Raw genomic sequence first — 23535 nt, 5'->3', positions numbered from 1 at the left:
GTGTGTCACACACGATTCAGAGGGGACAGGATTGTTAGTGGTAAAGGTTGATTAAAGGATAAACTCTGAGCCATCACTCCATAAATCGAAGGATCCTGAAGGAAATTAGGGGGAAAGAAGGGGACTATTGGAACTAGAAATCTATTATTGTAGTCATCAACTTAGATGTCTGGATAGTATCCATGCACTGCCTCGAAAACCTACTGCACCCAATTGGGTGTACTAATCTAGCATTGTAGCAGGACACTAATATATGTTACAGTAGAGAGCTCTTCTCTGCACATTTCAGTCAATCTGGACAGATTGGATCCCTTGGGTCGGTGGGGGTGGGAGCTGGTAGACATGAAAAGGTTTGGGAAGATAGGTGCTAGATTAGGGCCAAGGATCGCCTGAGCATCAGAGCCAAGCACTGAAGGAGACTGAAGTCTTTGAGTCAGTGAAGGATATGGTTAAAGGGAGGGGAACATTGATAATGTGATGCATGTGGAATCCTGGAAAACCTTTTTATAGTTTCCCCCATAAACCACTCCTGAGCAAGAAAACACAGGAAGAGTAAATAATTAAGTTCTAATCAGAAAGAATGATGCAGTAAACGGGGGTCAAGAACAGACTTTGAATGGCTGGAAAGAGAGAGCTATGTCTTACAAGGTTTGATTCCGGAATTGCTTTCATTTCAGTATACCTGAATGATTTGGACATTGGACCAGAGGGAGATGTAGCCCTCCAAAATATATATTATTTTCTTATAATTAGTAACAGCTCATTTGAATATTTAATAAATTCATGTTTAATTCATGGTCACAGAATTTGCTATAAATCTGAAAGCAACTAGCTTGCAAGCTTCTTACATTGACTTGACTTAAAAAAAACGAATACTGACCAGCATCAGTTTATAAAGGGAACACAGCAGTGAGCAGCTGCAGGCTTCCCCGGATTACGCATGCCTGATTTATGGACACCTTGTACATACGAATGAGCTCCCATAAGTATTATGAAATTCAAACAAGAAGCAGTCTTGCAAAAAAAACCATTTACATGTAACCTCCCCAGTAATCAGACACCATTGTCTCTTAAGAACATGGGCTTCCAGTTTCACCACGGGAGGCCACTAAAGGGAGTTGATTTGGTAATTGACAAGCAACCATTTCTAGTAGTTCTTGCACAATGATACCCTATTAAACAATGTACCATGGGCCATCCTGATTCTGCAGCACTCTCACTAGGTAAGGGAAGACAATAAATAAATGTTCATGTTAACTGCTCTTATTGATACCATTCATTACAATATTGAGGAGGTATAATTACCATACCAAGTGATTTTGTGCATTTTCCAACTTATGGACAAAATCTGTAAAAACGGAACCCATTCGAACCTGCATATCAAATCTCATGGAGGGAAGGTGGAAATTACATCAATATGTGAATGAATCACCCACTTGAACTAGATGAGTAATTAGTCCTAAAAAGACTGTTGATCAGATATATTGACTGAATAAACAAAATAAGGGATGAAAAGGATATCAGTGCAGGTGACGTGTCACAATTGTAGCATGTGGAATTTTATGGTTTGGACCACAATCCCAGAAGACACACAAATGCAGTAAATGTCTGCAACTTGAGGAACGCTGAGGCTTAGTTAATGAGCTGGTGTCTAAAGTGCAGAAAGGCCAAGGACACCAAGAAAATGTAGTTATCAAGAAACCTTAAACCAGGAAGCAGGTCAGGTTGTGAAACAAGTTGGATTTGTGGTCAAGGGGCGTGATTGCGAGCTAGGCAGGAAGGGATGCCCCTGGTGACGTGCTTGAGGAGACTCAACCTTTGCTCTTTACCAACAAGTATAGGATCCTTTCTGTCTATGTGAATGAAGGTAAAGTTGACAGGAGAGTGACAAAATTTAGCACAGCCCAATGATACAGGAAGACATTCAAGTGGTAAGAGTGCAGAAGAACTTTCTTGTTACATGGCAGGACAGTCAAAAGGAAAAATACTATTCTCTGCAGCCAAAGGTTCACAATATTAATGATAGATCCTCATGACTGAAGAAATGTGATGGGGAGGATCCAGTTATTGCAGTCCATGATAGAAGTAGAACCAGGAATGAATTTCTGCTGATGAGAGTTTTAAGGAGTTATGGTTACCATTAAACCACAGATGACTGCATGATTTAATCCCTGTATTGTAACCCAAGCCACGTGTCAATTTGCATTGGATAATAGATTCCAAGGATAAATGTGACTGAGAGAATGATGCAGGAAACAAGGGTTTTGATTCATAGAATAAAGACATCAGTACTGGGGGAGGAACGAGCTCTTCTACTGGGATAGGTGCTGCTGAAACTGGACTGGGACCAGTGTTCTGGTGAATTAGCCAACTGACAACTGACAGGACTTTAAACTAGCTGGGGAGGGAGTGATCTGGTAGAAGGACCAAGGAAAGGCAATATTCAGAAGCAGCAAGAAAAATGTCAAGGTGGTTGAGCATTGATTTGGATAAAAATAAGTAGATTGGGTCAAGAAAGGACATTGAGCTTAACACCACAGTGACTAAGCTGGCATCATAAAAACAAACTAGAAAGAGGTATTAATTTGAAGTGGACTAAACAATTACATCAAAATAAATGATAGCACAGCACAAATAGAAATGAATGGATTGACCTATTAGCTGTTATTGAGATCTATTTGGAGAGTGGCCAAATCTGGAATACTTGACTTTTAAAATAGGTAGTCAAAATGGAAAAGGAGAGTTGGGATACAAGTGGTACCCCTAATACTAAAGATGGGATAAAGGCCATAGAAAAAAAGGCGAAACTTGGAAAATTAAGATCTAGCATCAGAAAGGGTGGGGCAATGATGAAGCATGGGCTGAAAACATTGGTGAGAATAGTTTATAAACCACTTTAACAGTTGTAGTGTAGGGCAGAATATAAAATTTGAGGTGTGCGTAACAAGAGTAATCTTAGATAGTCCCTCAAATCGAGAATGTCTTGGTTCCACTCCGATTTTGTGGCTTCTGGTTTGAATGAGGTGGTGAAGTGGGACCTGCAGAACCCATAAGAGATGGGCAGGAGGTATTTAGGGTCATTAGAGGACAGAAACAGGCTCTTCAGCCCACCAAGTCCACTCTGGCCATCAAGCACCCATTCACATTAATCCTATCTTTCATCAACCGACCCCCCCCACCAGCCCCCCTTCCCCCGCATGTTCTAGTGCTCACCTACACACCAGGGTCAATTCATAGTGACCAATTAAACTAACAACCAACTTACCTTTGGGATATGGGAGGAAACTGGAGCATTCAGGGAAACCCATGTGGTCACAGGGAGAATGTGCAAACTCCACACAGATAACACTGGAGGTCAGGTCCTTGGAGCTGAGGCAACAGCTCTGCTATCTGCACTACTGTGCCGCACTTACTTGATCAGATGGATGGGTGGGCATTTTGTGAGGTGGTGCGCTCCTTCTAGCATTTATTCTGGGCTTCTGTGTGCTCCCGATTAATGGTCTCAAGGTCTCAGCGCCATTCCAAATGCTCGTTCTCTACTCTGAGGGGTCATGGTCGAGGTCTGCCCAGAAGTCAGTGGGAATATTGCATTTCTTTGAGGTAGCTTTGACCACATTGTTTTCCTCTGTCCACTTGATAATCTCTGAACAGAGTGCCCATTTCGGGAGTCTAGTTGGGCACGCAAACAAACTGAGGACATTTAGGACTTCAAGTGCTGGGACTATGAGCTGACCCTTACATTGGTTTGCTTATTTGGAGAATTCTGCTGAGACAGTATTGGTGCTATCTCTTCTGTGCCTTTAAGTTCCAAATATAGTTAGTTCATGTTTCAGAAGCATCTTGGAGGGATCACTGCTGCCCTGTGGACCATGATTTTTGTGCCAGGATTGAAGACTTCATCCTCAGATGGCAAAAAGACCGCCTTTGCACCTTGAAAGGAAGGGTGAATTTCACCACCCTCCTGACGTGGCTCCTGACATTGGGGATATGAGTCTCCAGGGTCTCGGTGAACCTTTATAGTCGGGCGGCAATATTGGAGCAGTGGGGACAGGTTGGTAAAGGAACTTCCTTCGTGGAAGTCGAGTGCGAGTTCCATGAGCTCAGCTCTAAATGTGCATAAAGTCATGCAGCACGGAAACAGGCCCTTCGGCTCAACTCGTCCATGCCAACCAAGTTGCCTACCTGAGCTAGTCCCATTTGTTTGCATTTGGTCCACATCCCACTAAATTTCTCAGTCTAAATATCTTTTAAACACTATAATTGTACCCACCTCTACAGCTTCCTCTGGCAGCTTGTTCCATGTACCCACCACCCTCTGTATGAAATAGTTGCCCTTCATGACCCATTTAAATCTTTCCTCCCTCACCTTAAATCGATGCCCTCTTGTTTCAGACTCCCTTACCCTGGGAAAATGACTGTGATCATTCACCTTATGTCCTTCATAAATGCAAACGTTGTCTGCATACTGCAGCTCAGCCACTGAGGTTCAGGTGACCTTGGTTCTAGAGTACAGGCGACATGGGTGGAACATTTTCCCATTGTATATTAGTTCTCCTCCACCCGGAATACAAACAGAAAATGCTGGAAGTACTCAGCATGTCAGGAAGCATCAGTGGAAAGGGAAACTGAGTTAATATTTCAGGTCTAAGACCCTTCATCAGGACTGATCAACTCTGATGCAACATTCATTCTGTTTCTCCTTCCAAAGATGATGCCTGATTTGCTGAACGTTTCCAGCATTTTCTCCTTTTGTTTAAGATTTCCAGCATCCCCAGCTTTTTGATTTTTTAACACCCCAGCAGGAAACTTGTTGGAGACAAGATGCAGAATTGTGGCGAGAAAGATTGAAACAAGCAGATCAGGGCAATGACATGGCTTTGCTGGACACTGGTCTGCACTGATTAGTACTGCACAGATACATTTGTGAGGATCATAACTTGCCTGCCACATGGATAGCACAGTAATCATGAAGCACTTCAACTTTCATACAGACGGCACAAAGCAAATTTCCAATAATAGTTTGGAGGAAACAGTTTTACGTGTATTTCAAAGAACCATGTTGAGAGCAGACCATTTTAGATCTAGATTTTATTGCACAATGCAATAAAAGGGAGTTAGTTAATATCCTTGTAGTACAAGAACCTCTGAGAAGAGTACTCATAGAGTGATATTGAGTTTGAGGTTGACTTAATTAAGTCTGAAAATAATCCTAAATTTCTACAAAACAAACTGCACAGGCATGAGATTCAAGTAAGGTAGATTACAATACGAGATTAAAAGATACGATGACAGGCAAGCAAAGGAAACACTTTAAGAACTAAATAATAATTTGCAACAAATATACATTTAAATAATTAAACATCCCACAGAAAAAGTAGCCCAAATGCAGCTACCAAGTTAAGTTACAGACAGCTGAAAAGGAAGAGGTTTATATTCCCAATTTGAGGATAAAGAGTATTTCAGAATTCAGCCAAGGGTTGCCACAAAATTGACAGAAAGGAAGAGCGAGAACAGACTCAGAGTAAACCATCAAGAGACATGTTAACACTTCGTAAAAGCATCCATAATGATGTAGAAAGAGGTTAGTAAAAGTAAACATGGACTCCTTAAGACAGAAACATAAGATATTACACTGATGTACAAGGAAATGGCAAAGCTATCAAAACATCAATTTTGTAATCACCTTTGTGGCAGTATACAAAAAAAATTATAAGTAGCATAAAACCAAAGATACAGTTAGAATGAGGGATAAAAAAACAATTGTTATCCATAAGGTAGAAATACTGAGCAAATCAAAAGACTAAAGCTGAGAAATTTCTTAGACTTGATGACCCACAATCTTGGATTTAAAAAGAGATGGGGGGAACTGGTTCTGATCTCCCGTTATTCTAAAGACTTCAGTATACCCACTGCAGGCAGATCAGCTTGATAAGAGCAATAGGGAAAATACTAGGGTCTCATTAAAACATGATAAAGGGCACTTAGTAAATTATAAAAGAGTTGGACAGGGTCACAAGGTTTTATGAAAGAATATTATATTTGACAAATTAGTTAAAAGGGTTTTGGTGTTGTAACCAGCAAGGAAGGTAAAGGGAACTCAGTGGATGGAGTGTATTTTGACTTTAAAAATACATTCAGAAAGGTACCACATAAAATATTATTACACAAAAATGGACTCCTAGCATTGGAATAGTACATTAGCTTTGATTGAACACTATTAACAGAGCACAGTACAGTTGTGCATTGAGACCCAGGTATTTACAATCTATGTCTATAGCAATAAATGTAAGGACTGAGTGTGATGCATCCAAGATTACTGGAAATCTGGAGCTGGGTGAGGGAATAAGGCAAACAGACTGCAAGCAGATGCAGACTGCTGAAGTGAATCTGCAAGAACATCACATATGAAATATAAATGTGCAGAAATGTGAACTTGTCAAGATTGGTAGGGAACACCAAAATCTGTTTTTTAAGTGGCAAAGGACACCATTCCAAAATGGTGAGAAAACATTGGTACACAGAGAGAACTACATATTCAAATATAACAAAGCAAGTTGGCAGGCACAGCAAGCAATTAGAAAAAACAAAGTATGTTCACCTTTAAAGCAGGAATGTTGGAATAATACATGAGTAAGTCTTACTGCAATTATGAAGAGCCATGGAGAGATTACATCTAAAGTACTGTGTCGCAGTCTGGTCTCCTAACCAAATGCAAGATACCCTTCTCCTTAAAAGCACAAACATGGTTCACTTGCCCAAATCCCAGGATGCAGAAATTGTCCAATGAGGAGTGATTGAGTGGACTAAGCCTACAGTATATCCTCCATTTAAATTTTTTAAGGAGCTTGAAAGAGTAGCAACAGAGATGATGCTTCCCCTTGCTGGGAGACTGACATCAGGACAGTCCGAGAATCAATAGTCTTGGTCTTTCATGACCTAGCTAAGGAGAAATTTCATCACAGATGTCTGTGCATTTTTGGATTTTTCTACTCCGTGTATCTTAACTCATTGAACATATTCAAGGCTGAGATCAATAGCGTTTTAGACACTAAGGAGATCAGTGGATGTGGAAGCAATAGGGGAAGGTGGAGTTCTGAAAAATCAGACATGATCTTAACAAAAGGTGGAGCAAATATGAGGTTTTAATGCCTTACCTCTGGTCCTTTTCCTTATGTTCCTAACCAAACCTCTGAGTGGAACTAAAATAGGAGGCATCATAAATAAGTTTGAGGACCAAAATAAGCTGTACAGAGGCAGAGATGAGAATGAGCAAAAAAGTGCCAAATGTCAATTAAGTGTAAATCGATAAATTTTGGTACTTCGAATGACAAAGAACTGGTGATGCGGAAAAGAATATGGTTTTGGTGGTTCTGGTTCACGAGACATTAAAGCAGCAGCTTAAGTGGATATGGTCATGATCTGCTAATAAAACACTGGGTTTTATGGCAAGAGGTATAGTACGCAAAATTAATGTGAAGTTGTCCACAGCTCTGTAAGGTGAAGTATTGTGCAACATTTTGGGCTCTATTTGACAACAAAGGTGCGAGGCCAAGGGAGGACATCAGGTAAATTCACTTGGATGCTGCTTGCCACTAATGCAAAGAAAGACTTGGAAAAATTAGGGCTGTTTTAATTACCAATGAAGAATTTCATAAGTGTTTAAAATAAGGGAGGGAATTGATAGAAATAGAGGAAGTCTTAACAAATGAGTGGCAGTGAGCTGAGGGACATATATACAAGATTGAATGCATGGTATTTGGGCCAAAGCATGAGAAACCATTTTAATGAAAGCATCACAATAATAGGGAATCCATTGTGATTGAAACAGATGAAAAACACCATGATGCTGGAGGAACTCAGCAGGCCAAGCAGCATCCGTGGAGAAAAGCAGGACAGTAGAAGGGTCCTGACCCGAAATATTGACTGCCTGCTTTTCTCCACGGATGCTGCCTGGCCTGCTGAGTTCCTCCAGCATCATAGTGTTTTTCATCTAGATTCCAGCATCTGCAGTCCTTTGTTCCTCTAGTGATTGAAACAGACCCCGTCAACATTTAAGCATTGGTTAAAGAATCGGTTGAAGGAAAGAATATAGAGACATGAGAACAAGGTGAGTATATGGGATTATTATTGCTTATGTACAATACAAGCACAGATTGATTGGGTCGAACGTGTAATAGTTTCTTGGTAATTCTATATCATGATGATGCAGGGTAATTTTGTCCATATTTTGGACTTCCAAATCTCAGTTGTGCTGCTGTGCCAAAGCATCAAGTAGAAGCCAAACAGCCCACTATAAGTGTTGGGTGGATTGAAAGAAAAAAAGTGATGGAGTTGCCAATAGGCTGCTATCAATGCCTGTGAACAGCCAGTTGAAGAATGGTATAGGTGGAGATGTTGGACCAGCTCACCTATCCTTCCTTATGACCGCAGCAGAAGGAGAAGCATGTTCTAGTGAGACCACAAGGGAACAAAGAGGATGATACACCTTTAAAAAATAAAGAGAAATTACGATTTTCTTCATGTAAAGTGAAAGACGGAAAAAGAATTTTTTTCACTGTTTCCCCACATCATTTTTTAATTGCTCCTCACTCATGGAATAGTCATAAATTGAGATTCTCTGTCAATCTAGAAAATATGCGTTTTATCCAAACTGAATAATCTGGAAGTAGGCATGGAGTTCCCTGCTCATCATTGATCTAAAGAACATCACGGAGCATTGAACAGATTTAGAGAAGGTCAATGCATTACAGAGCTCTTCATGAGTCTGTAACAGTCAGCGCATACCCAGAACAGATTATCAAAGGAAGCATTAAAACATTGCCGTAAAATGTTAACAAACTGATTAAACAAAAGTCAACGACGATGAGTTGGTATATTCTCTAGGTCCTCCTGGTTTTAGACAGGTACTGAATTCAATGAATATTCCATAGTGGCAAATGGTATTTAACCAATAATTTAGAGCACTTTGTCTAGAGGTAAGGCATTCAATTGGTGGGCATGAATTTGATTCTGATCTCCAAATGTTATAAGCTTTGCTGGCTCAAGCTCAAACAAGGCTAGGGTCAATAAAAAACTTGCAAAATGAAGCTACTGTATAAAGACCCAACTCAAATCACAAAATCATGCTCATAGCAGCTGTAAGTAAGTCTGACAAGTCACCCTCTTGCTGCAGGAGTGTATTTAACCATGATAGAATCCAGTAAGAAAATTAAATTTATTGACCTATTCATATTCCTTATCTGCTAACAGTGGAAGCATTCTTAGTTTGCTAACTTCCATCCCATATATACAGTGGATGGGATTTGACAAGATCATGATGACTGCATATGAATAAATGTTGACACCTCAGCAGTCACATGAGGAATAAATGATGAATAGGACAGCTGCTGTCACTTCATGAGCCGTTCTCTCTCTCTGGAGATACCTATGCTGTGATAAGATTCAATTTCATAAAATCAGAATCATACAACATAAAGGCAGACCTTTCGGCCTAACCATGCACCAGCCATTAGGCATCCATTGACACTAATCCTACTTTACTCTCCCCATATTCCCAACAACTTCTCCCCACCCCCCACCCCGATACTACCACTCACCTACACACTAGGCACAATTTGCTGTGGCCAATTAATCTATTAACCCGCATCTTTGGGATGCAGGTGGAAACATCAGCACCCGGAGGAAACACTTTTTTTAAAAATTGTGTTGTCTTAATCCATGTTGTTATTTTGTATATCTCATTGAATCATTTGAACAATGCAAGAAACACTATCATTTACATGCTCTCCAATGATATATCAAGATTGAAAAAAAATCAACCTGATGTCAAAACCATTCGGTTATGTCCTTCAATAGCTTTACCTGCCTTTGATTCTCTGATAATGAAATAAACAAAATCTTTTCCAGGTTGTAAATAATATTGCACATGATGGCAAGTACCATTCTAGTTCCTCTATTTCAAAATAGAAATGATCCAGCGTCACTGTAATTTCAATCTTAAACCAGGTTCAAACTGGCCTCACCATAATCCGAATTTGAAACCAGAAATGCATTGGTTTCATTGGAATGTTGAAGTTAAACAGCAAAGGACAGAATTCTCGACACTTTTAAACTGGGAATCTTATAAATAATAAAAAGGGATTGGGACAAATTATTACGCAAAATGGTGGCAAGTGGAATTATAATCTGGGGAAATACAAACATATCTACTTTCATTGGATGAACAGCAAAGCATACTTGTTTTCATAAAAAAGGGGGTGGACTAGTAAATCTTGGTATGCAGAGGGACTTGAAGCCCCTTGAACATTAGTTAAAGAAAATTAACATGTAGGTTCAGCAAACAGAAAGGAAAATCAAACACCGGTTATTTTTCCAAGTAGTTTAGAATAGAGAAATAAGGAAGTCTTGCTGCAATTACATAGAATTTTGTGAGATTGTGCTTAGAGCCTCAGTTGAGGCTGCAATGAAGGTTTGCTGGATCGATTCCTACGGTAAGGTGGTTTGCCTTCAGTTCATACTGAGGAGAATGCATCTCTATTCTGCATGTTAAAGAATGAAAGGTGACCTTACTGAAATGTACAAAATTCTTGAGGGCTGGTTGACATCCCACATCAAGGATCACAATATCAGCCATTTAGGACTGGGATGAATTTCATTCACAACGTTATGAATCTTTGGAATTCTCTGTGCAGAGGGTGATGGATGGTCAGTTACCGAGTTTATGACTGAGAAGTTCATTCCACTGAAGGCTATTTTGGAACTAAAAAAAAACTGAATCAGATATTTAACAACAGAAATACACACTTCTCTTGACCTTGTAAGATTTCTGCATCTATAATCCAGTTCTGTCTCCCCATATTTTTATTTATCACAATACTTGCTTCAATCATTTGTCCATAACTACAGTAAAACAATAATCCCACATCCTCAGGATTTGTGGTACTGGATTGGCCAGATTTTCTGGACCATTGGATGTTATCCCTATTAATACTCCTATACACATTTAATACACATTTTGTTTTAAGATGTTACATGGTAGAATAAGTTTTCCAACAAACCAGAAGAGTTCAAAGAGAGCAATGGAAACAGAGCCCTGGTGAGTTCAAAGTGAGTGTGGGAAACGGATTTCCAAACAGTGGCATAGCCAATTATCAGAGTCGTTCTGTAAAATCAATGAATTTCCTCTAGTATCGAAGATTGAGGGGTAATCTAATTGTCTAGTTGGAGATGATTAAGAGATTCAATAAAGTCACAGAATTATTACAGCACAAAAGCAAGCCACTTGGTCCATCAAGCCAATACCAGTTCCTCGCGGAGCATTCTAATTAATCAGCCTTATTACCCAAAGCCTTGCACATTATTGTCCCTCAAGATAACACTGCAAAATGGCACATCTGTTTAGTGTCTCTTGTCCTCTAGTTGGGAATCTTAGAACATGGGGACAAGAGAGACTAAAAAGCCATGCCATTTTGGGGTGGATTCAGGAACCATTCCCTGCCCCCCCCAAAAAAAAGGCTGTGGAAATTCAGAACCCTTCTCCCAAAACTGAGCTAGTTTATTTCAAGATTTCATAACTGAAACAAAGATTTAGAGACTTAATGACTAAATTAAGCTTGTCAAACCAATGTGGTTAAATAGAATTAGGATACAGTTCAATCCTGATCTGGACACTGGAATGTACTTTAAGAGCCAAATGGCTTAATAAAGCTCTTAACTTATAAATCATTCCCAAATAAATACATACATAAATACAAGGTATTTATTCCCAAATACTTTAAATGGAAAAAAACAATTTTATTCACTTTATCATAAGATATGGTTATCAGTAGAATATCAGAATTTATAGTCTAATCCTAGGCAGAGGCAGTTAAGAGTCAAGCAGATTGGCAGGTCTGGGGTCATAATATACCATATTGGGAAAGGGCATGAGTGAACGAGATGAGTTTCCAATACTGATAGTAACATTTAAAATTCCAGATTTATTTAACACGACTTAAATTCCCAGGTTGCCATATCGGGATTTGAACCTGTGCCTGGATCAATGATGGAGAAGTTACCCACTGCTGGCCAGTAACTTAACCATGACCCTACTGTGCCCCTGATTTTCATATTTCACTTAGTCAGTATTTCCAAACCATGACAATACATGACAATGCCACACTTATAGATTGCACAGCAAATGTTGTGCAGGCATCAGTGCCAGAACTATATTTGGTGTTACAGAATTGTGAACAAAAATATCTCAGCAGCATAGGCAACATTTGCCTTCATTTCCAAAACAAATTACAAGGCTGGATGGCCAATTTTTTTCAAGTTTCCAGTTGTGCATTCCACAAGAACTCCCCTGCCTCAATGTCCCGCAGAGGTAACAATGAAAGACTTATGAAAGTAAACCATGACAAAATAGACTGGAAAACAGTATCCGTTCCTAGTTTAGAAAAAAGCATTGATGCAGAAGGGTTCACTTCTAAATACTTTAATTGCAGGTGGTAGAGTTAATAAAATCATTACAATGACCTTGCAACCAAGAAATCCCCGGGCCTGAGTTGTACTTATTTATACTGGACTAATGACATTGCAACTGTAATTCATTTCAACAATAAAGTGCATTGAAATTCAGGGACTTCTGTTAGATAATTTTCCTTACAGATCATCTGCCAATACTCATTATCTAGCCTCACATGTGAAACATTGTTCTCAGGTGAAAATTTGAAGGGCAACCGATTCTGTAGAACCAGAAATGGAATTAGCTTCTGAAGTCAGACTAGGAAGATAGCGGAGAGGGTAATATATTAAAGCGGCTTTCACAAATACACTCAGAGGTTGGATTTGTCACACCACAATGAGCTGCAGGCTTGTTCACAACATAAAGAGGAGCAGTTCTTTTTTCTTTAGTTTGCTGGCATAAGAGGGATTGCAAAGTAGGCAAGCGTGTTCTGGGTTTCCGAAGTACTTAGAAACAGACCTTCTGAATGGCCCATTTCCCCTTCTAAACAAATTAGAACATAGAAACATAGAACATAGAAAAACTACAGCACAATTCAGGCCCTTCAGCCCACAAAGCTGTGCCAAACATGTCCCTACCCTAGAAATTACTAGGCTTACCCGTAGCCCTCTATTTTTCTCAGCTCCATATACATATCCAATAGTCTCTTCAAAGACCCTATCGTATCAGCCTCCACCACCGTTGCCGGCAGCCCATTCCACGCACTCACCACTCTCTGAGTAAAAAACTTACCCCTGACATCTCCTCTATACCTACTCCCCAGCACCTTAAACCTATGTCCTCTTGTGGCCACCAATTCAGCCCTGGGGAAAAGCCCCTGACTATCTACCCTATCAATACCTCTCATCGTCTTATACACCTCAATCAGGTCCCCCCTCATCCTCCGTCTCTCCAAGGAGAAAAGGCCGAGCTCCTTCAACCTGCTTTCATAAGGCATGTTCCGCATTCCAGGTAGCATCCTTGTAAATCTCCTCTGCACCCTCTCTATGGCTTCCACATCTTTCCTGTAGTGAGGCGACCAGAACTGAGCACAATACTCCAAATGGGGTCTGACAAGGGACCTATATAGCTGCAACAATACCTCACGGCTCCTAAATTCAATTCCCCAAGTGATGAAGGACAATATACCATATGCCCTCTTAACCACAGAGTCAACCTGCACAGCCGCTTTGAGCGTCCTATGGACTCGGACCCCAAGATCCCTCTGATCCTCCACACTGCCAAGAGTCCTACCATTAAGACTATATTCCGCCAACATATTTGACCTACCAAGATAAACCACTTTATACTTATCTGGGTTGAACTGCATCTGCCACTTCTCAGCCCAACTCTGCATCCTATCTATGTCCCTCTGTAACCTCTGACAGCCCTCCAAACTATCCACAATACCCCCAACCTTCATGTCATCCGCAAACTTACTAACCCACCCCTCCACTTCCTCATCCAGGTCGTTTATAAAAATCACAAATAGTAAGGGTCCCAGTACAGATCCCTGAGGTACACCACTGGTCACTGACCTCCACCCAGAATACGACCCTTCAACAACCACTCTTTGCCTTCTGTGGGCCAGCCGGTTCTGGATCCACACTGCAATGCCCCCTTGGATCCCATGTCTCCTCACCTTCTCCATAAGCCTCGCATGGGGTACCTTATCAAGCGCCTTGCTGAAATCCATATACACTACATCTACTGCTCTCCCTTCATCGATGTGCTTAGTCACATCCTCAAAAAATTCAATCAGGCTCGTAAGGCAGGACCTGCCCTTGACAAAGCCATGCTGACTATTCCTAATCATATTATACCTCTCCAAATGTTCATAAATCCTGCCTCTCAGGATCTTCTCCATCAGCTTACCAACCACTGAGGTGAGACTCACCAGTCTATAGTTTCCTGGGCTATCCCTACACCCCTTCTTGAATAAGGGAACAACATCCGCAACCCTCCAATCTTCCGGAACCTCTCCCGTCTCCATGGATGACACAAAGATCATCGTCAGACGCTCCGCAATCTCCTCCCTCGCCTCCCACAGCAACCTGGGGTACATCTCATCCGGTCTGGGTGACTTATCTAACTTGATGCTTTCCAAAAGTTTCAGCACCACCTCTTTTCTAATATCTACATGCTCAAGCTTTTCAGGCCACTGCAAGTCCCCACTACAATCCCCCAGATCTTTTCCGTGGTAAATACTGACGTAAAGTATGCATTAAGTACCTCCGCTATTTCTTCCGGATCCATACACACTTTCCCACTGCTGCACTTGATAGGCCCTATCCTTTCGCATTTCATCCTCTTACCCTTCACGTAGTTGTAGAACGCCTTGGGGTTTTCCTTAATCCTGCCCGCCATGAAATTAATCTCATGAAAACTAGAAACTTAGCTCCATCAAGGACAGATTTCTTCAGTAGATGTTCCAGTACATTGCACTTCCAAATTAGCAACAGGAAATATTGTTGAAAGAAAGGCATTAATGGAAAAATAGATTAACTTTCCTTTTGCAATAAAAAACATCTTTATGAACTCATGTAAATATAGTCAATTTAAACATCATTTGTTCAGCTTAAGGACAGCCTATTCACAAAGCATTTTTTTAAATCACCGAGCTACTATGTGATTCATAACAGATTCAAACTGCACTTGCTCATTCGGCATTTCAACTCAAATTATTGACGATGATTTCAGACTAATTAAATAGTAAAACTGTTAAGAGTGCTCTGAAAAATCCATTATACCTCAGGTGAACAAAATTGAGAAATATAATTTTAACGACCTTTTTAAAAGCAATAACCAAAAGACCATCATAAATGTAATCAAACTATAGATACTCACCATGATTTATCTCTTGTTACTTTGGAAGGAAAGACTGCCTGGTGCTGCTTATTATTGGAGGTATGTAGATTGTCTTTTGGTGGCTTGAATGGCTTGGAGTTGCTACCAATTGCGGTATGGCTACTGCAGGCTTTGGATTTCATTGGGATTGGTGACGTCGTGGAATTGGAGGTTGATGAAGCTGGTGAGAGGGTCGCCTTACACGAAGAACCATGTCTTCTTTCTGAAAATACAGAGAACAGTGATTAGACAATGACACAACTGCAAAAATATTTTTCATTTAATATTTCTGTAAAACTTGACAGCATGAACAAATCAAAAACGAATGCATTGAGGTACAAAAATTGTAGACTCAATTTTCCACACTTTTATTGAAAAAAAATGAGTTGTTCTTGTGGATGAGCCATTCTGTATGCCCACGACTAAATCAGTTGTTTGGTCCTATGGGCGTAGGCTTATAAAGCATGATGGTATCATGAACAATTGGCATTTCACTATAGGCTATATACATGAATTATTAAAATAAAAAAAACTGCAGATGCTGGAAATCTAAAGTAAAATCAGAAAATGCTGGAAATAGTCAGCAGGTCAGGCCACATCTGTGGGAAGAGAAACAGAGTTAACATTACAGGCTGATTAAACTGCAGGAAGCGGTGCATGAAATATTACATTCGTCCTGTTACTGACAATCAGCTGAGCAGTAGTTCTGAATTTCCACCTTTGTTAAGGAGTGATGAACTTCAACCCAGTTATATTTGTAGAATTCAACATTTCTAAGTGGAACTTTCAGGTTGAAAGGTCGAGGCCACCCAGTGGTTCTTGTTAGCTTCACTTATGTATTAGGTGTCAGCTTGGTGGTCACACATTTTTGGCTCTGAATAAGAAGTCTGAAAATCAAGACTCTTTCCAGATATCTGAACTCGCCTGACACTATCTGGCCTGACACTTATACGACACTGAAGGAAAGGTGCAGTTTGCTGCGCAATTTTTCAGATGAGATGTTAAACTGAGGGTTCTCTCAGGTATACACAGAACGTCTTCTGACACCTGCGTACTTCTCAAACAGCCTTGCTAAGAACAGATGATATGGCCTGTACTTTGTTTCTGCTTTTGGGAACTTGCTGTGAACAAATTGGTAGTAACATTTTCCAGTTGACTACATTCAATGAAATATGTTCTCAATCCAAAGCATGTTGGGAATTTCTGAGACTATGAAGGATGTGATGTGAATCCAAGTCTTTCTGAAATTCTCTCTTTGAATTCAAAAACTAGTTGAAATACTGCTTCCTGCCTTATTGCTTGTGGGGGCCATGTTCACCTCTCCTTCCTGCTTGCCCCTCTCCCCATTCTGAAGAGAATATGTTTCTGTCACCACCACTGCCAGGAAACCTCCTGCAGCCAAGGCCCTGTTCCAGGAATGGGCTTTTCATTTTTACTCTCTTAGAGACCAAGAGTAAAATCAAATGTAAATTAAAAAACAGGTAGGAAAAAGGTGAATGTGCAATTCTTTCGAGAGTAAATATTACATTGCAATGGTTTCTCAGGACTCAAACAAGTAAAATTCAAGTGTTTTGCTTACCATATGAAGGGAACAATTACCACATAAGTGCTCTGAACAATTAAACAGACTGCACGGCAAGGTGCTGGTAAAATACCTCTGGAATACTTGTCCAGAAAAAGGAAGAGAGGTGGGACGAGGTTTGCAGCTGTTACTTTTCTTTAATATTTCCTATAACATAACTATTTGACACACTGTGCTAGAAACATCAAAGTGTCAATCTTACAAAATAATAATTTCAAATGTTATCACCCAGAATTATCCCAGCCCATGGCACTTCCTCCCTCACGATTCTAGAATCCATTTCCACAGTTGTTACACCTGGGAGGAATTTTTTTAGTTAAGCCAAATCCTTCCATGCAACACCGTTACTCTCTCAACTCAATTCATGGACCCACCATGAATTTTTAAATGTTTGTAGAGCTAAAGGCCATTTAAATGTTCCCAACCAATCCACAGCATCGCTACCAAACCTTATCTTCACCGACAAACTTCCTTCCCATTGTGAACACCCCAAGGTTCCTCCCTCAATATTTCAACCACCAAACTATAATACTTTTCCCAAAGCTTCCTCCAACTATTCCTAAACTTGGATCCTTCCTCTAACTTTTCCCAGCACACCTTAAACTTCCTCTAATTGTTTTCAAATCTCCCTTCAGCTGTTTCCAACCACCCCAAACTGCTCTATTGTTGTTCCCAAATCTGCTTATTTCCTCCAAATCCTTCTCATATTTTTCTCAACACCAACAAAGCTGCCTGTCCTGCAGACTAATCCCATCAAACCCCATAATGGCACTTAGTTGTTCAGTATATCAACGAATTTTTTAACATTAAGGACGTCAGGGAAAATGGAAAACACTTTCCCATCTGTAACAATCCTGCTCTTATAAAACCATTTCTTGGCTGCTTTAAATGTGATGAATGACACTGAAGAACTTATGCCCCTCCCCCACCCCACCTCAGTGTCCACTCATTTTCTCCTACTATTGTACATAGTGTCTGTTGCAGAACAACAGGGTGCTGCAAAAGGATCATAACCAATAAAGGCTCAAGTGATCAGTCCTGCGTCAAAACAGATTTCGCTCACAATCATCCCTCAGCTTGTTGACCACAATGGTTCCTTCATGAGCTTAATTTAAAAATTCTTATCCTTGGGTTCAACTCCTTTTATGGACTCTGCCAAGAACTACTCTGCTACAGTTTCGCCCATGTCCCTTTTCCTCCTTCCGCCATGGGCAGTCACGCATTCTGTGCCAAACTCCTGGAATTTTCTCTTCAAATCCCTGCTTCTGTACCTCACATCCATCCCTTACAATACTCCTTAAAATCCATCCATTCCTGCCTTCATATCAACTTCTAAATGATTATGCCCCTGTGAAGTCCTTGCAACATTTTAGCACACTAAAGGTGCTTTGCAGGTTATTGCAAATTTTTTTTAATTTATCGATTTTCAGGACACAGGTATCACTAGCAAGGCCCGCATTTATTGCCCATCCCTAATTACCCTTGAGAAGGTGATGACAAGCTGCTTTCTGAACCACTGCATTACTTCTGGGGAAGGTACTCCCACACTGCTGGAGTGTCTGGATTTGGACCGAGTGACAATGAAAGTATGGCAATGTATTTCCAAATCAGGACGGTGTGCAACTTGGAAGGGAACCAGTAGGTGGTGACGTACAAATGCACCTGTTGCCCTTTATCCTTCTTGTTGGTGGAAGTCGCTGGTCTGGGAGGTGCTGTCGAGAGTAGCCCAGTCTAGTAACTGCAGTGCATTTTGTAGATGCTGCTAATGGTAGAAGGAATGAACACTTAGAGTGATAGATGGGATGCCAATCAAGCAAGCCACTTTTTATTTGCTGATGTCAAAGAATCAGTGATGGAATTTCCTCGTCCAACCTGCTTCCAGTACTGTCCCACTAAAAACTCTTGATACTACCACTTAAATAGAAAATATTTCAGAATTAAGATGACATAAAACGTAAATTTAAACACACATACCTCGTAGTTCGAATGTTTTAAAAGGCCTACATAACACTGCTCACAGCAGCTTATACCAATGCTGTTCTGTAGCAACAGAAACATTGTGCCATGCAACTGAAAACCTATTATTCCACAGCTACGGTGAAGCTTATGTTTAGGCTGAGCTGTCATTTAAATACAACAATGCCTAGCTGCTGTTAACAGGAACACCATGTAATAATTATGTTAATTGCTGGTGACAGTCGTTTCCAGATATCAGTGCTTTAAAAACTTAAACCACTGATTAGCAAGCTACCAGAATGGCATGGCTCCCTTTTGCATCTTTGACATTTTGACTTCTGGTGGGTGAGAAGTGCTCTCGACAATTTAGACAATAGATATGTGGTGAATGAGGTGGGCAAGAGGAAAATACTTCAGTGAGAGAACATTTTGGAAAAAGTGGTCACAATAACATTAGACTTAGAATGGTAATGGAAAATGTCTGGAATGTTCAAAGGTGACAATATTCCACTGGGAGTGGGTTGATTTCAGTCAGGTGACTGGAGGTCTGACACAAGTGGAGTGAAAGACGGCAGAAAAATGGCAGATGGAGTTCAATCCGGAGAAGTGTGAGGTGGTACACTTTGGAAGGACAAAATCCAAGGCAGAGTACAAGGTAAATGGCAGGATTCTGGGCAGTGTAGAGGAGCGGAGGGATCTGGGGGTTCATGTTCACAGATCACTGAAAGTTGCCACACAGGTGGATAAGGTAGTTCAGGAAGCTTATGGGATTGAGTTTAAGAATCGCGAAGTGATGATGCAGCTTTACAAAACTCTGGTTAGACCACACAGTTCTGGTCGCTTCATTATAGGAAGGATGTGGAAGCGTTGGAGAGGGTGCAGAGGAGATTTACCAGGATGCTGCCTGGATTAGAAAGTATGGATTATGAGGAGAGACTAAAGGAGCTGGGGCTTTACTCATTGGAGAGAAGGAGGATGAGGGGCGACATGATAGAGGTGTACAAAATATTAAGAGGAATAGATAGAGTGGACAGCCAGCGCCTCTTTCCCAGGGCACCGATGCTCAACACAAGAGGGCATGGCTTTAAGGTAATGGGTGGGAAGTTCAAGGGAGACGTCAGAGGGAGGTCTTTCACCCAGAGAGTGGTTGGTGCATGGAATGCGCTGCCTGGGGTGGTGGTGGAGGCAGGTACGTTGGTCAAGTTCAAGAGATTGTTAGATAAGCATATGGAGGAATTTAAGATAGAGGGATATGTGGGAGGAGGGGGTTAGATAGTCTTAGGAGTGGTTTGAAGGTCAGCACAACATGGTGGGCCGAAGGGCCTGTATTGTGCTGTATTGTCCGATGGTGAAACAAAAATTGGCAGGTTAACTGCTAAGTGAGCGAAGATAATTTGGAAGCACGCAGGCATATTACAATGAAAGGGAAAGGGGCATCCAAAGCTGGTTAAATAGCTAAAAGATTAAAATGAAACAGAAAAGGACAGCATGTAATAAATGTCAGGTGCATAATAAAAATGCATGCAGAATAAAGAAACTACAGAGCAAGAATTGTATTGAAAACATACTCAAGCATTTGGACTGAAAGGTGAATCCACAACATTTTGATGCAAAGGCAAGAATGCTACCACTGAACCAGGGAGTGTAGTCTGAGAGGGTTCCTGGAGCCTCCCCACTAGTAAAGGATACTTCGTAGTCTAAACATTCTCAGGATGAAAGTATTCAATGTAAAATACTAATATAATTGTGAAACACCAAACTGTTCAAATACATGCTTAATTTATCAGTATATGACCAGAAAGGAGCATAAGTAAATAGAAACAGCATTTAAAAATGCACAATTTAAAATGGTATGCAATAAGTATTGTATGGCTACATAAAACATCTAAGGCATATTATGCTTCAATGGACACTTTGGGGAGGACACTTATGTTGTCTGTGTACATTTTAGATCTTCCACAGATAGCACTGTTGATACTTCTCCACTGCCTTAAGGCACCTCCAGCGCACTGTCCATATTCCAATTCGGCAGAATAGGGAGGGGACCATATATCTGAATAAACACAGGTCAGTCCTTTATTCTTTTTGTATTATATAAGTTGGACTTGAATAGTTGAGGTAATGATAAAGAAATGTGTAGTGGATGCAAAAATTAATCATTTGTTTGGCTGTAAGAAGAAACGCTTTGGACTATGGTCCGGTCAGTTGCGTAAGAAAATGGGCATTGCTATTTAATCCAGAGAAGTGAAATAACGCATCTGGGGAAGCACAGTTATTGAATATACAATAAGTGGCAGGATATTGAGTGATGTGGAGGAACAAAGGGACCCTGGACTGTACATTCATAGATCCTTAAAGATGGCAGGACAGGTCAATAAGGTGATTAAAAAGGCATAAGGAAGGTTTCCTTTATTGGTCAAGAAGCAGCATGTAAGCAAGGAGGTTCTGTTAGAACTGCATACAACTCTAGTTAGGCACAGCTTCAATATTGCATACCATACTGTTCTCGTCACTACATTACAGGAAAGACTGTGGAAGGTGCAAAGGAAGTTTACAAAGTTCTAAATAGGACTGGAGAAATGTATCTATGAGGAGAACCAAGGTCCTCTCCTTTGGAACAGAGGGGGCTAACAAAACTTAACTGAGCCAAAAAAAAATTATACAGTGCTTAAATGAAATAAATAGAAAAAATCTACTTCCCTGAGCAGAGGGGATGAAAACCATCAGGAACAGATTTACAGTAATTGATATACAGGAGATGAAAAGGTCATTCACTGATCATTCACTGAGATCATTCACTGCCTGACATGATAGAAGAGGCAGAAACATTCATCAAATTTATAAAGCATTTGGAAGAGCCATAACATGCATGGTTACAGGCCAAATGCTGGATGGTTAAATTAGCCCCTTTACGACCAGCACAAACAAAATGGCCAACTGGCCTCCTTACATGTTGTAAATTTTCTTTGACTCCATGATGAACCACGAGCCTGGTTCTGAATCTAATATTGTGATCATCAAATTCCAGTTTCCTCAAGCAACCAATGAAAGCATTTGCACACATGGGTTGGTTTCTTAGTCGACGTCAGTCATTTCTTAGACGTCTTCCGAGGTGTGGGAGGTGCTTAGTGCTCTCCAGGGATTCCACACAAACCGGAATTACCACAGCTGGGGATTGCTAATTGGGAGCTTTCTGGCAGAGGATCTCCGAGTCTTAAGCAAAAAATCGCATTTTACCATATACCTTGGCAAACACATCAACATGACAATGCTACAATCATCTTCACAGGGCTTGCCACGTCATATTGACAGAGCTCCAGATCCCAAAGCAAGCCTTCTTCTCTGGTTTCAGTCCTGGCAGACAGTTCAACAGAAAGGCAGAGGAAGCATTCCAAAGATGTCTTCAGGACAAACATGAAGAACTCAACATTACCACCAAATCATACAAGATTATCACTCAGTGAGAACCCATTTCAAAGAACTCTAGCTAAAACTACACAGCAGTGACAGCAAATGGAAAAGTTAAATTGACAGGAAGCTTGTGTTGTGGACCAGATCAACAACGCAAGCTTACCCTATCACAGCTGGAAATGAATGCCGAAGTGGCAACAGAGCATGCTAATCTTTGACTGGCCTCATCGGCCATCTTCAGATCTACAAGGCTGAAGCCACAACTATTTTTTTTTAAATTGATTTTGTAACTTAGATCAAGAGACCTACTGTGTCGTAGCTGAATTTGCTGATGATACAAAGTCAGGCAGGGCTGGAAAACAAGTTGTGAGGAGAACGCACAGACACCACAAAGGATATAGGTAGGTTAAGCGAATGGGCAACAATCAGGCAGATGAAATAAAATATGGAGAAATAAGAGGTTATCCACTTTAGTAGGAATATGGAAACTTCCATATTTTAGTATGAAGTAAAGTATGGAAGTTTAAATGGAAAGAGATTAAAGGATACTACTGTACAGTAATCTGGGTGTCATTGTACATGATACACAGAAAGTTAGCAATACAGACATAAGTAATTAAGAAGGCAAATGGAATGTTGATTATGATTGCAAAACGGATGGAGCACAACCATTTTTGAAACTGTAGAGAGCTTTAATGAGACCAAATTTACAATATTGTGTACAGTTTAGTCTCTATACCTGCAATGGAGGCAATTCAGACAGGGTTCACTAGACTGGTTACTGGGGTGAAGGGATCATGTGGGTGAAGGTTGAGTAAGATGGGCCTATATTCAAAAAGGAGAGGCAATCTTATTGAAACCCCAAGGTCCTGAGGGGTCTTGACAAGGACCATGCTGAGAGGACCTTTCCGCTGATGAAGGATTATAGAACCTCATAATAAGGGACACCCACTTAGGCGAGAAATGAAGAGGAATCTCTTCTCTCAGAAGTTTGTGTACCTTTGCAATTCTCTCACCCAGGAAGGCTGAATCACTTACTACGTTCTAAGTCAAGACAGGCATGTTTTATTGGAAAATCAAGGGTTATGGGAAACAGGCAGGAAAATGTTGAGGTCAGATCAGCTACAACCTTGCTGAATGGCACAGCAGGTTGGAGGGACCTGCTCGTATTTTGTTTACATCCTTGAAATATTCTACAAAAAACAATCGTGCCTGTCTACTAGGAACTGCAAATGAATGATGTACGTACTCCGAA

General features: G+C 40.6%; 1 protein-coding gene across 12 annotated transcripts in view; it reads right to left on the bottom strand.

Moving 5' to 3' along the window:
* The window catches only part of LOC127578216 (ataxin-7-like protein 1), a 204053-nt gene that overhangs the window by 59113 nt on the left and 121405 nt on the right, over positions 1-23535 (bottom strand). For all 12 annotated transcript variants that reach the window (XM_052029948.1, XM_052029949.1, XM_052029950.1 and 9 more), the window contains one exon: positions 15332-15554. In XM_052029948.1, coding sequence (XP_051885908.1) covers positions 15332-15554 — 223 coding nt within the window. The remainder of the gene's footprint in view (positions 1-15331; positions 15555-23535) is intronic.

Source organism: Pristis pectinata, chromosome 15 (assembly GCF_009764475.1).
Source record: "Pristis pectinata isolate sPriPec2 chromosome 15, sPriPec2.1.pri, whole genome shotgun sequence".
Taxonomy (NCBI): Eukaryota; Metazoa; Chordata; class Chondrichthyes; order Rhinopristiformes; family Pristidae; genus Pristis; species Pristis pectinata.
Note: the sequence above shows the minus strand (reverse complement) of the source record. Positions and strands in the feature narration are given on the sequence as shown.